Source organism: Manis javanica, chromosome 15 (assembly GCF_040802235.1).
Source record: "Manis javanica isolate MJ-LG chromosome 15, MJ_LKY, whole genome shotgun sequence".
Lineage (NCBI taxonomy): Eukaryota > Metazoa > Chordata > Mammalia > Pholidota > Manidae > Manis > Manis javanica.
Genome location: NC_133170.1, coordinates 9,721,950 through 9,737,384, shown reverse-complemented (window position 1 = coordinate 9,737,384; position 15,435 = coordinate 9,721,950). Strand labels below are relative to the sequence as shown.

General features: G+C 34.8%; 1 protein-coding gene across 3 annotated transcripts in view; it reads right to left on the bottom strand.

The window, feature by feature from the left end:
• INTS13 (integrator complex subunit 13) overlaps positions 1–15,435 on the bottom strand; it is a 28,059-nt gene that overhangs the window by 12,051 nt on the left and 573 nt on the right. For 2 of the 3 annotated variants that reach the window (XM_017670335.3, XM_017670336.3), the window contains exons 2-9: positions 15,337–15,418; positions 14,296–14,531; positions 12,268–12,342; positions 6,204–6,406; positions 5,736–5,816; positions 4,534–4,624; positions 3,055–3,183; positions 1,373–1,457 (exon numbers count right to left, since the gene is read on the bottom strand). In XM_017670335.3, the coding sequence (XP_017525824.1) occupies positions 1,373–1,457; positions 3,055–3,183; positions 4,534–4,624; positions 5,736–5,816; positions 6,204–6,406; positions 12,268–12,342; positions 14,296–14,520 (889 nt within the window). In that variant the 5' untranslated portion in view covers positions 14,521–14,531; positions 15,337–15,418. The remainder of the gene's footprint in view (positions 1–1,372; positions 1,458–3,054; positions 3,184–4,533; positions 4,625–5,735; positions 5,817–6,203; positions 6,407–12,267; positions 12,343–14,295; positions 14,532–15,336; positions 15,419–15,435) is intronic. The other variant, XM_017670334.3, reaches the window with a different exon arrangement.

Below are 15,435 nucleotides of genomic sequence, written 5' to 3'. Positions count from 1 at the left end.
AGGGAACATGAAGAGTTTCAGCTCCGCTGAGACACAGAGATGAGAGGGGCTGTGCTGCGACATGAGAATGGAGGCAGGGCCAGACGGTGCAGGGCCTTGTAAGACATTTAAACAGTTCTGTCTTTATCCTAAGGGCAACAGAAAAGCATTAGAGGGTTCACACTAAGGGCAACATGGTCAGGATTAGCATTTTATTTTGAAAGTATTCTAGCTAGCAGCTCAAGAGGGGACAGACAGACCATTTAGGAGGGTACTATGGGATGGTAGGTAAGAAAATAATAGGCTGTTTTAGGGAGATGGCAATGGTAGTGGAGATGCAGGAGTGGGTATACTTGAGAGATACTTATTAGATAAAATCAAGAAATGTGATGGATTAGATATGAAGAATGACCGAGAGAGGTCTCAAAGACGACTCCCAGGTTTCTGCCTTATGTAAATGGAGAGACAACAGGGTCATCAGAGGGAACATTAGAAGACCTGCTCAGGGGGCAAAGTTCATAAATTGTTCTGGGTATGCTGAGTTTTAGGTGCCTGAGAGACAGCTAGGAGATATAACTAGGAAGCACAATATATAAATCTAGAGCTCAGGGAAGATATCTGGGCTAAAGTGTGAGCCTACTCATCAAAATCCAGCTGCACCATCATCTTCTCTGTGGAGCTCACCTAACTCCTGGACTATAATCACATGCAACCGTCACACTCCCACAGCACTCCGTTCCTGTTGCTACCTTAGCACTTTACACATGCCCTCCATGTGTCATGCGTACAACTACAGGTCAGTCAACTATTTTAGATAAATATTTTATGTTACAAAGGATATTTTCAAGCTATTTTCTAAGTTTGATAAATATTTAAAAGTTGACATTAACTCAGGTCCTTAGTGATTTCCATATTGTGTTTTCAAAAACAATTCTTCATATTCCTTTGTTAAACATTAACATATCTATTTATCTTAATAGTTTTTCTGGATTATAATTTCATGTCAGGTTAACTCCAAGATTCCTTATACATGAACAAAATTTATGATGGGTTCACAGTATTAACTTCAGGAAAAAAAAAGTAATTAAATGTCAAAAAACTGATTTTCATTCAGACAAGCTGTAAGTCTATCACTGTTTCAAGTCATCCCCTATTATTTTTCCTTTCTCAAGGTTCTTTGCCGACAAGAGAGAAACTACGACAAGGCTGTCTTTCTCAATACTTGTTCCATTAGCCTAGTCTCCCTCTTAACAGGTGATACTGTCAGGTAACTTTGGAGAGGGTTGAACTGACAGTCAGTCAGGTTTGTACTCTGCAGAACTTCTCAAAGCTGTCAGTAGGCTTCCAGATATTACATTTTACAAAATAAAACTTTAAGGCGTCGCTGACTTACCACTCTTCAGGAAATCTACATGTGCGTCTTTGTGATGAAGTAGCTCCACATCATAATTAGCAGATGTGTTAGCGTGTTGTTCTTCCTTAAAGTAAAATTTAAAATAACTTGGTTTTATTCTCAAAATAATGAAGTTTTTAATTATTCATTTTGCTTTCTGCTCAAAGTGAGATCAAATGCATCTGACAAGTAATAGCTACAGTAATAGAATAGTTCACTTAGTAATCAACCTATTTAAAGATGCAAGTTTGCCACAGCACTATGAACTCTATTAAAAAACTACTGGCTACATACAAGTAATAAGATATTTAATAACTTTTCTTATGTCAGAATTAACATAGATGACTAATCCAGGATTTTAGAGATTTTTTTTTTTACTGTGAATGCATTGTCTTGCCAATACTTGTGTTATATAAATATAATGTAATTTAAATAGCTGACACAAATTGAGAGTGAAATAGTTGTTTAAAGGAGGAAATAGCATCTTTAAATACCTACAGTAAGTTAGCAAACACCAATTACATAAAATTATATAAAACAGCAAATACAGACTAATAAACAAGTTTAGCAACTAGTTTTCACTAAATAGTAAACAGGACCTTCAATATTATCTATTTATAAGAGAAAGGTAAAGACTGAGTAGTCACACCAGTAACCCACCAATACGGTCACATTTAAAAAGCAAGGTATCTGTCACCCTCAGAGTATTTTTCTTATGACTCGTGAAATTACATACATTAAAGTACACCTATTGTGCTATTTTACTTGTTAACTGTTCTGCATCTAGACCATTCTACTGGGTAAGGCTATAATTTCTATTAAAGAGCCAGCCGATGGCATAAGGAAGAAATTAACAATGAAAATATTGTATTTTTCATGTAATTTAGTTTCATTTTATAGTGGCAAAACAATGAAATTGAACTTATAAAAAAGCTAATTTGAAATATTTTAAATTAAATCTTATTTAATAAAATAGAATGTTTTATTTGATACATTTATTTAATATTCATTTAATAAAAAATTCTTATTAAATTTAAATTCAACTCCACTCAGCAAAAATTCATTTAAAGCTTACTACAGATAGGGCACTGTGCTAGTCCTAAGCAATTTAATGATAATATAATAAAAACAAAGAGTAATAGATTCCTAAGAAAATCTGTCAATAAAATCCTGACTCACACTCTTGGCTTTTTAGCTAGAGTAATAAACTTATTTAAACCTTTTAGCTATTTTTCCCTAGTCAGACCCAGTAGTTACCAACATCTTTGTACTGGATGGGCAATAACAAAAACAAACAAACAAAAAAAGGAATAAAAGATCCAACAGAATACACAAAATAAGTAATATCTAATAACACAACTGTCAGGAAAAGAATCACAGAAAAAGTAATCATTTGAAATAGAGATTATATTTTGATGAAAATAACAAGAGCATAGTTAAAACAAAAATGCTGATATATATTCTTATTAGAAAGAAAAATACAGCATTTCATTCTGTGATCCTTTCTTGTTGCTTTTCGTATTTACTGACCTGGTCAAAGATACTGAATGTGGGCTGGTGAAACAGAAAATATGATATGGGGAGAAACAGTTAAGGTTCAATTAAAATAAATACTACATGTCAAACACATATTTTAAAAACAAAGCGAAACTTGCAAAATAGCAGGAAAAAGAACTGCCTACCTTCATTGGAATATTTGTAATAGTAGTTGAAGCCAAGTCGAAATGCTGCTGTACTAAAATGTTTAATTTGGTAGCAAGATGCCGTCCTGCACGAACACTATGAACTTCACTGGTTAAAACGGGGGACAACTATAGGAAGTATGAAAAAACCCACAAAACATTAATACCTTGTAACTTAGTGTTAAACATTTCACTTCAACCCATAAAAATAAACTGTTTTCACTTCTTAGAAATTTGAAAAAAATAAAAAGATTCATAAAAAAACCATGATCATTATTTTAGCAGGAAGTTCTCATCTATCCACTCACTGAACAGATAGGTAGTAAGCAGAACTCACTGAATTATATGCCAGGAACTGTGTGAGCTATTGGAGAACAGGGAAAGTTCCCATCCTCTTGAAACTTAGACTGGAATAGCCTTTAGCTTGAATTTATTTTTAATTAATAATTTTTACTTCTATTTATCTCTATGCAAAGTGGATTTGAAGTGGCCTACAGAAATACTGTAGAAAAAATAATTTGTTCAGTGAAGAGGACAGACACCTGCAGAAAAACTACTTATTACAAAGAATGTGGAAATTGCCACAAAGATTGTATTTTGTCAGTTTTTTCACCTTTAAATAAAAGTGGTAAGAGCCAAAAGTTACTTATTACAAGGTAACAGGAAGTTTTATTCATTCTAGGGTGACGATATTTATTGTAAATAAATTTTTTAGTTATCACAGAATGAAGGACACAGTATTGCCACATTATCACAAGGCAGAAAAAAGTAAACAAATAAGAGTTTACACCAGAAACCACTTAAAAACACAGTAGAGCTAATGACTTAAAAATACCATTTAATTACAAAAAATTTTATAGACTAAGGTAATAAATTTGTTTATATTAAATAAGGCTAAATGAAAAGCCAGAACATAAGAACATACACATTCAATATAATTATATAAGTACATATATATTTCTAAATATAAACCCCCAATAGAGAATATGATATGATATGAATCCATTTAACACTCAGTAGACTGATCTTTTCCTTTAAAAACGTTTATATTTATTTAAAAAGCAAAACCAAAGTAGGAAATTAGTTTTTCCCCCTCTGGATAAGTAAAATTAATTCCTTTGTTATTGGAGTATATTTTTGTGTATTACTTTTTTAATGAGAAAAAAAGACTTTTTATAGAATAGAAAGTCATTAAAGCAACTGAAATCCATTATAGTAACTGAAATTTTAGGAACAATAGTGTATGATTTTGCAACACATTTAATTAAAATAAATGTCGAGAGGCAAGCAAAACAGAACACTTCAAAATCTACAATTACAAAAGGACCAACCTAGTTATTTTGCTACATAGGTAATTTTGAAAACTCAAAAATATCTTCTTGGCAGAAACGGTTGGCAATATGATGATTCTAATGCTAACCTTTCTCAGCATTTGTTTTTAATAACCATGATCTTTTTCTCCATTACTTTTACAATTACCTCTTTTTTAGGACGATCAGATACAAGGCTGTCTTCACCAACTGGGTAGGTATGGATCAACACTAGCTCACACTTCTGAATCTGCATGAGACTTTAAGAGAAACTCTGTAGTTAGAATATTAGAATATTTATTATGTAAAGAATCCAGGCAGGTAAACTATTAGAAGTTTAATATTCTAAAACAGTGTATTTATAACCAGATACTACTATTAACACAAAACCTAAATATTTAGAACTGTGTAACTACTTTGCTTGTATGAACATTTAATTAATAATTTGTACTGATGTAATTCAAATGCAAAATGATAATTTTCTATGTGTTTGAAGGATAAAATAAAGGGAAAATTCTTATAAAGATATTCTTGAAATGTCTTCAATAGATGACTACCACAGAGAAAAATTATATATTGTGTATTAGTTTCCTTTTTACTAATGCCTTTTAGGGATAATATCAGGCAATACTATAGGTAATGCTAAAAAGTTTCCCTCTACTTTTCATTTTGAAATTTCTAAACCTACAGAGAAGTTGAAGGAAAAGTACTATTCAATGAATACCCAAATATCCTTAACCTAGATTCACTGTCAACTGTATTTGTTTTCTCTAAAAATGGCTCAATAGATGTACATTCTTTTTTTTAAATAAGCCATTGGAGAATAAGTTGCAGAGGAAATGATACTTCATTCCTAAATACCTCAGCATGCTTCTCCTGGTGAAAATAATACTACCCCTTTTACAATAGTATCAGTACTCCACTTAAGAAAGATGATAATATCACAATCTAATAGAGGACCCACATTTCAACTGTCCCAAATGTGTCTTTAATAGCTTCTTTTCTTTTTAAAAAATTCACATAATGCAGTTAGTTATGTTTTGATGTGTACATACTGAATAATGCCATCAATCATTTGCTCTTTTTTCTAACACAGAATATGAGCAAGCCATCAAAACAATATGCATTTTAAATATATTATTTTTTCCTTCAGAGCACCTTTCCTATATGAAAAAAGTAAAATTTTAAGGTGAAAGGAAAAAATGGGAAACAAGTTTCTGATCAAACATATATTTTTTTGACTAACTTGTAAAGCCAGTAGAAAATTTCAAGGAAATGCTACCAATTACTATTAAAATTATCAGTTAAATTACAATGAAATATACATGACTATAACACAAAACATTTATTTTGTTTCTGGATTATACTCACTGATCTGAATTTGCAGCAAGCTTATTATGCTCATGAATTGTTTCCTGGACACAGTCCTCAAGCATTCGCACATGACTGTCACTATGACATAGAAAAAAAAAATACAACAAACTTAAAGGAATAAACAGTAAGAGAAAAAATTAAACCCACTATGCAGCTAAGTACATTGTTATAGGCACTTAGAATTACTTCAGTAAGGATTGTCTTTAGCATGTTCACTCACAATACCAAATAACCAGCTGAGAAACAAGTGAGAAAGAATGTCAAATGAAACTACATGACAATAATCCAACCAGTTTTCACTGAGGTTGAGCCTTTATGTTACAATTGATAAACGCAGCATCAATCTTGGAAAGGCCTCTTGTGATATGCTTAAATGCTAATATGGCATCCCTGCTTTTTTAAAATAAAAATTGCAGTAGGACATTAACTTCCCTTCGTGAAAGGGTAACGTGGTTAACATCTCACCTTTTTGCATTAGTAATGCAAATTATTCGGCCTCTATTTCCAACACGTTCTGCATTCTCCATTAGTAGAGTACGAGCCTCATGTTGGTATTCTGTAATTTTACAGAGGGTTTCCACGGCTGCAACAAGACCATGCAGAATACTGCAGCATTCTGGATCTGCCCGTGGGTTAGGGGGCCCAACAGCAGCTAGTGCTGCCATTAGCTAAAAGGGGAAATAATTATGTTGGCAAGAGCACGTACAAGTCAAAGTCATCACAAGAAAACTACAGACCAGTGTAACTTATAAATATGGACACAAATATCCTCAACAAAAACTAGCAAACTAGCAACATAAAAAGAATTACATACCATTACCAAATGGGATTTATGTCTGAAATGCAAAGTCCATTTAATATTTAAAAATCAATTAATGTAAATACCATTATCAATAGTTTTTAAAAATCATATGATCATCGTCATTAACACAGAAAATGTTTTTGACAAAATCCAAGTCCCTTTCAATATAAAAACACCCAGGACACTGGAAATGGAAGAGAATTTCCTCTAGCAGATAAAAGGCATCTATAGAAAACCTACAAATAACATCATGCTTAATGATAACGACTGTGTGTGTTCCATCTAAGATCAGAAACAGAAGAAGGATGTCCACTCTCATCACTTCTATTCATTATCATACTGGAGGTTCTAACCAGAGCAATTAGGAAAGAAAAAGAAATAAAAGGAATCCAGATTGGAAAAGAAAAAGTAAAACTATCTCTATGTTGCAGATGACATGATCTTGTACGTAGAAAATCTAACGAATCCACTAAAAAGCTATGGGAAATAGTAAGCAATTCATCAAGGTTGCAGGATCGATGATCAATACAAAAAATCCGATTGTATTGCTATAAACTTGCAATGAACAACCCAAAAATGAAATGAAGAAAACAATTCCATTTACAACAGCACCAAAAATAATAAAATACTTAGGAAAAAATTTAACAAAAGAAATGCAAATTGTATACGCAGAATTACAAAAAATTGTTGAAAGAAATGAGAGATCTAAATAAACGGAAATCATCCCATGGTCATGGGTCAGAAGACTTAATGTTGTTAAAATGGCAATATTACCCAAGTTGAACTACAGATTAAACATAATCCTTGTTAGAATCCCTGCTGACTTCTTTGTAGAAACTGACGAGCTGATTGTAAAATTCAGATGGAACTGCAAGGGACCCAGAACAGTCAAAGCAATTTTGAGAAGGAAACAAACAGAAGGATTTTGCTTTGTGTATGCATAAAGATACTATGGAAGGACCCATAGAGAACTAACAGTGGCAGGGATAATCAGTGACGTGCTGGTAAACCAGCTCCCCAAGGGAAAAAAAACCCTATATGTAGTGTTTACCAATATCTGTGGTTAAATAAATGTTCCCACTGTGGCTGATCGCAAGCTTCAGTGAATGTGAAGAACTCAGCTCTTCTGAGTTGGTCTGAGCAGGCTCTGGTACACCACTAACGGGGACAGAGGATGAGTGGGAACCTTTTCTAGGTTTACCTTACACACACAGATGTACATGTGTATGTATGTAAATTTTATTTTTAAACTACATAGGTATTACCTATTCACAAAAATAAATCAAAAAGGGAAGAAAAAATACTATGTATTAATACTTATATAACCCCTGGAGCATAGGAGCAGCTCAATAAAAAGTAGCCATTTAGGGCAATGGTGGTGTGATCCTCAAACACCACAATGAAAATATGTTTAACTTCTGGAGTCAGATAAGGATGGACTGAAATTCCGGCTCTGCCTTGTAACACTGTGTGACCCTGATTAACCTCTCCTATCTCTTTTCCTAATCTGAAAGTGAAAGTAATAGCAGAACCTGTCCCTCATTAGTGTGACACGTTCTAATTTTGAGTTAGTTAACAAAAACAGGCCCCAAACTCCTGAAGTCTGACAATTTTTTTATAATAAAATGAAAGATATTATAGGATAGAGTTATGTGCTGAAACAGAAAGAACCCTAGACCCACATATAAACAACCACTGGCTACTATGGGCCTCAGTTCCTTCACCTGTGCAATGAAGGAGTTGAAGCAAAATGTTTCCAGTCCTTCCAGTACACAATTCTGCACAATTTCCCTCACTTGTTACTCATGATTATTCACATTAACTGGGGAAAGGTGTGATCTGGATAACAAAGCTAAACTTACACATGTTAACACAGATGAGATAATTTGTAATTTACATAAAATGTCAAACATTTTACATCACCTCAAACACCAGTGATTTACTATAGTTTGCCTTCACGACTGGAGCTTCCCCTTCTGCTCACAATTTAAAAGCAATGAGTGCAATATAATGTGCCCCACCTTCAGAAAGTGGAGGGAAGAAGTAATTCTCTTATAAGTATACCTACCACTAGCAAATGGACACCTTTTACTGCACTGCAGAGGTGAAGTAAGGAAAATCTACACAAATTTTTACTTATTTTTATGCATACACAAGTAAAGAAGCTTCAAGCTTCCTTCATAGTAACTCTTGAAAAAAGTAAAGCAGACTACATGCCATTTCAAAGACTACAGGGGGAATGTGTTGAGTCATTAACATTACTCTTCAAGTACGAAATAATAAAGAACATTCTGGAGTGAAATAATGCAAAGCCAAGCCAATAAGAGCCTACCCATCAGGTGAATTACTTCAAAAAATCAAAGGTTAGGTATACTAACCACAACATTTTAAGACCAAACACTATGATAAACATATTTTCTTAAAAAACGGGCATCCGCTCAAGGAATCTGGTGAACAGTAACAAAGTTTAATGAAATTTCAGGAACCACAGCAATTGAAATGGAGAGAGGAACCTACATACATACGTGGACTTACCAATGGCTTTTTACCCTGGGGGCTCCACATAAAGAAGCTGATGAGGGCTCTAGTCTGCCAGAGCAGTTTACAGCTGTCAAACTGTCTGATGCCAGTCTTTAACATTACCTATTTTATTAATCTGAAGAACTGCCCTGAAATCTGGCTATAGAAAATATTTTGGTTAAATTCAGATGGACTTGTCGTTGGGCATTCAGATGCAACGGGATCAAGGAAACGTGCGAATCAGTCTTTCAAGATGGGAAAATGGCTTTCCTGGCCTCAATTTGCTGCTTTATTGGATGCAATGAAGCAGGCGATAAAAAAAGCAAAAAGTCACATAGCAGAAGAAATGATAAAAGATCCTGTGTTGAAAGAGAGACTAAGAAAAAAGATGATATTCCAGAAGAAGACAAAGAAAATGTTAAACAGTGTGAAATCTTATGTGAAAAAATTTCAGAGCTTCCAAGACCATGAACTTCAAATAAGTAAAGAAGACAGTAAAATACTTATAAAGGCCCAAAAAGATGCATTTTTGTAAGAAAAACGTCTGGACAGGAGAGCTAAATTGAAAGCTGATAGATACTGCAAATGATCATGATTTCTGTTTCTGCCTTCTGTGTTTTTCTGAATAAAATAATTAATGGAAGTGTTTTTACAGAAAAAATAAGATAAGACACATTTGATGGGATTATTTCCACTGAGTGGCATCCATTAACAGAAAAACTTTTAACATAAAATAATTCAAATAATGTATTCAAAATCTCACTAATGCCTGTCTCTCATGTTCATGTTCATCAGTGAAGAACCTTCTATCTAAACAGGAGCAAAGAATGCAATCTACCATCAACTCAGTGCTGTTTATACAAATAATGTTTGAAAAGCATAAACTTGATGGATTGAGCATTGAAAGGATACGACAAAAATGGACATAATTACAGCATAATTACTTCTGCTTCCTCCTAAAACTCTACTGAAACTATAGTAAAGGAACTTAATTTTAAAAAGCACAAACCAAAGGGAAATAGAAAAACCTATGCAGATGAAGAGAATGGAGAAGACAACAGCAAACAAGATGTCAACAAGAGTATCAAAATGGATGAAGTTTGGTAATGGGTTTGTAATACTGAATAAGCAGAAATCTAAGCGGCTATAGGGGAGAAAAGGCAAAATGACATGTTTTTCAAAATCCAGAGGTTCAAGAGCTGGAGGCATCAAGTACCATACAAAGCAAGGGTGAGGCAAAATACCGACAACTATGAGTGGCTTGAAATTAGTATAAGGAGCAACTTGACTCTCTGATCTTACTCACACCCTACCCACGTACTACCCCTTCCCAATACCCCCTGGAACAGAATCACATTCCTTGGAGGAACTGAACCAAAAAGGTGCCGAGCATGAATACCACAAAGCACAGCAGAGTGTAAGGGGGACACACTGCCTCGTAGAACTTTTTGTGATGATGTAAATGTTCTCTGTGAGGTCCAGTACATAGCCAGCATCCACATGTAGCTTATAGAGCTATTTGAAACATGGCTAATGGTACAGAGAAACTGAATTTTTTAAACTGTATTTAATTTTAATTAATTTAAATTTAAATAGTAGCTATTTAAGTAGCCAATAGTAGCTACATATAGCTAGTAGCTACTATACCGAACAGCCAGCCCTAGACCAAAAACAAAGACTGAAAGTTTGCCTCCTGGGTGTAGAACCTACCATGTCCCCTACTTCCCAGAAAGCGGACCAAGTTTATACCATACAGATATAAAAGGGAGAGATTTCTGGAGACCCTGAACAGTCCCTGAGAGATGATCTGTCAATTCTGACATCTGAAGATCCCCCAGTGAAAACAATTAGATTAAACCACAGTGAAGCCCAGTCAGAAATACCTACATCACAACATGAGACCTTCTAATCTGCTATCAAGTGCCTTGCTTTTAAATAAGGTTGCACAGCCAAAGACCAGCAGGTATTTAAGGAAAGCCTCAACATGGAAAGAACTCCGAGAGCACAGAGATCAAAGGAAAACTTCAGACAAACTATTTTTAATACCTTTAGATTAAAAAGTTACACCCACAAAACAAGAAAAGGATATGACAAAAATGGACATAATTAGAGCATAAGTAAGAGTTCGTGGAAATTAAAAATACAATAAAATAAAAAGTTCCATAGGTAATGAGATAAAAGTTATTTCCAACCTGAAATTTCCAAGTACCAATGAAGTGTAAGGTAAGCTACAGGAATTCTGGAGGCTAATCTACCAACACAAGAGATTACACAACAAAAAAGGAAAAAGGTTGGGATCTGAAAAACAGGGAAAGAGGAAGATGACAGCAGTGCACTGGGCCTAGGAAGCAGCCAGTTCAAATGGGAGCGGAAGACTGCTCCAAAAAGTCATTCAAGGAAAAAAAAACCTGCTCAATTTCTAATACATTTATGATAACAATACTGAGAAGTTTTGTAAGACAGGCAGAAAAGCAGCAACAGATATGCAGAAAACTAAGCACAAAGAAAAAAAATAGTTTTTTTTAAAGGAAATACACACCTGAAACCAGTATGATATTGTATCTCAATTGCATTTCAATTAAAAATAAAAAAAGAAATGATAAATTCTAATAAACAATAAAGTTCTACAAAAAGGGAAATAACATCTAAGTTAAATCACTAGGATGTACACCTTAAACTTACATAGCGCACTCTATCAAATACGCATCAATAGAACTTTACAAAAATAAGAGAAAGAAAACAATCACATAAACTGCTTGGCTTAGCAGCGACTAACATTTTATGTAAGTACTATAATGCAAACACAGAATTTTGAATTAACCAAATATTTTGATAAAACAATATTGAGAGGACGCGGGAAGGTAGCAGGCATGAAGCATGAGTGCGATGAAATATAAAGGGTAAATCCTCATCAACAATAATGATAACAGATAAAGCTTAAATTAAGAACTCTAAAAATAGCAGTAAAAACATGTTATTTAGAAACCTAGAAGGAAATGCCAGATGAGCTAAAAGAGCTGAAGGTTAGCTTCTAGGAGGTGGGGAAAGAGTGGAATGGAGATAGCTATTTTTCTTTTAGTATTAGTCACGGTTTTAAAGGTATGTGCAGATACCATATTGATTTACACAGTTTTTAACCATTTTTAGTAAAATATTACCACATTCAGAAATGTTCAAAAATGGCCACAGCTCAAAACCTAACCATACCTCCTGCAAATTTTGGTCTTCTTGAGTCCAAGAATTTAAAACATGTGCTCCAGAGTCACTCACAATGAAATTCACCTAATAGATTTCAAAGAAATAATTAGTATTCAAATCTAATTCCACTCAATGCATCATATTTAAAATAATACACAGCCTCTCTAGCACTGGTTTGCTGATCGAGTCATTCATTCACTTTACAGTTATACCATGTCTAGTACATGCCAGGTGCTATTCTCAGCACTGGGGATGTGGGGATGCAGTCATGTCACCCACAATGTGGGGAAAGCTAGGGGCTCAGGGGTGTGCTAAGACAGAGGGTGGGGCGGGGAGAATACAAATAAATGAACAAGATAATGTCAGAGTGATAAATGCTATGAACAAAGGTTGGTTAACTACTTTAGGCTGAGTGGTAGGGGAAGGGCTCTAGAAGTGTGTCCACTGAGGGGAACTGAAAACCACTGGAGAAACCAACTGTGGAAAGAGCCGGGGGTAGAGAATTCCAGTTATGCAAACAGCAAATGTACCCTCAAAAGGGTGAAGGTCAGAGCAGACGGGGGTACAAAGAAGATAAGCTCAGAGAAACAGGCAGTAGCCACATCACACGAGTGCACTGAGAGCCAAAATAATGGATTTGGACTTCTAAATTTGAAAGTAAAATGCAAAGAAAAAAAATACTATTTTGTAAGATAATAATGATAAGACATATTAGAAAATAGATCAAATGATGACTATGCTCCCTTTTGGGAGAAGGGTGAGATTCTTTTTTTCCCCCTGGACTATATGATCTAATCCATGATTTTTTTCCTATTATCCACAGAACACTAATTTTGCTTCCCAAATAAGTTTGACAAGTAGCCTTCTCTCTTGAGGCTTATCTGACAAGGACATATTTTAAAAGCCACTTCACTGAAATGATCTCATTGAAATCTTGCAACAATCATAGGAAGTAGGTGCTATGCTTACATGGGAGGAAACTGAGGCTTGGAGAGATTATGTAATATCAAGGTCACACTGCTGATAGCTATTGATGCTGGGTTTGAACCAAAGCTTGTGCCTTACATTGCTACATTATCCTTTCTCTCCTGTTTTTTTTTTTTACCCTACATAACACACAATTTATAGAAGGACTAAAAACAACTTACATTTTAATCTGTAATATATCTGAATGTATAACATTAGACTCTATGTATGTTCAGCCTTCCTGTTACTGCCCTCCCTGTGCTGGTCTGAGAATTGGCCAGGTCCCAGCCTAGGCTGCTCCCAATGAGACAAAAAGGAAATCATCCACTGGGCTAACCAAATGACTTTCCCAAAATAAACCAGCTGAGATTTCGAAACATGAAGATAATTTTCATGCTTGGAATTCCTATCCATTTGCAATTTCTCTTCTTATTGATAAAAAACAATTCCTGCTTAGCATTCTCAAGATCATTTCTTTCTAATATGGCCAAATCCTGTAGCAGTTTAGTTCACAATCACTAACACTGTAGCCAGCCAGCCTGCTTATTTAGGTTCAAATTCTGGTTCTGCCTTTAGTTATACATGACTCAAGACAAATTTCTTCTCTTTACCTCAGTTTCTGCACCTCTAAGGGCAATAACAAGACTGATAATCAGACAGTACACACCAGCGCCATCTGACAAATTGCTTACAGCCAATAGCCGTTCTGTTTAGGCTGGCAATAGTTTTCAATGGTCAGTGCCCATTCCATTCCGGTTATTATACACTTTGAATATTGCCCCAGTGATTAAAAGGACACTGATGTGAGAATTAAAGGAGTTAATATGATGTACTTTGAAACATACCTGGCACGTGTAAGTGCTCCAAATTATTAGCTATTAGTATTATTGCTCTCCCCAATTAAATACATGTAACATGCTGATCCCAAGGGGGAACTCTACATACCACGTTTTTAAAGTAGTAAAGAAACATTTGTAAGCCCAATTATATACCAAACTCATATATAAAAAAGTGTTGTAAGCAGTTCAGTACATCCCCCAAATCATAATTTTGCTTATACTCCACACTCACCAGCTTTTTGAAAGGAAATATATCATACATTATTCTACAATATTCCATGGATGATTCTACTGAGCAAGTCCACAGTGATTTAGATATGGGGGCCAAAGGGATGATTCCTTGGGTCCTATTCTTCACCAGCATATCAAATTCGACATGCTGTCTGCATGATTCTGCCATGTAAGGGCAGTGATCCACAACAAACACTGTTTTATGAGATTCAGAAAAAATCTTCATTTTGTTTTAACCTGTAAGAGATAATATGTATTAGCAAGTGTCTTAGGGGGAACACTGAATACCTTAAATTATTTCTAACTAACGTGTCTTTTCATCAAGATTTGGTAGGAAACATGAATAATCAGTATTCAAAGAAATTTACCCAACTAAGGGCACGATTTAATGAGGTCATGAACAGAAAGTAACTATCAATTCGACGGATGATCAACACCATGTTAAGCTGTCACTCTACAAGTCACAGGCAAAATTACAGTCCATACATATTTTCTGCTTCTTGAATTAATTTGTCAGAAAGTATTTTTACAAATAATTGTACTTGATTCCCTTACATACTGACAAACGGCAAATACTCTTCAAATACACTTTTGATGATCCTTGCTAATTGTTATCAATTACATATAAACCCCCAAACTAAACCAAGTCAGCAGTTTGAGCTTCCCTTCAAAAAGTTTCAAGCCTGGAAAAAGGGTGTTGCAAAGGGGGGAGGAGGAGTTACCAGGAAAGCGGAGTGACAGCTAAAGGAAAACCCAAAACATAGTACCGCTCTAAAATAGCTGCATGTCGGGTCTTCTTATTAGGATAAGGACCCCAAATTCGCTCTCCCCCCAACCACCTAAGCTTTTGATACACCACAGTAATTTATCGCGTTGAACAGAAAAATATAGTTGCTCCCATCACATGGTGGGAAGGTGGAACTTCTAAAACTTTTTCTTATAAACACTCCCTTGCGTCGCTAATAAAATCTTATCTGAAAAGACAATCCACACTCTAAAAACACATGGTTAACAGTTAAAGTGTTCATCAAAACGAACTGACTTTACGATCCAGCTAGTTTCTTCTGCTTTCCAACGCATTTCCCCTTCATGCAAAACTCTTCTTTGAGAAACGTAGACACACTCTGGAGGGTGGAGGGGT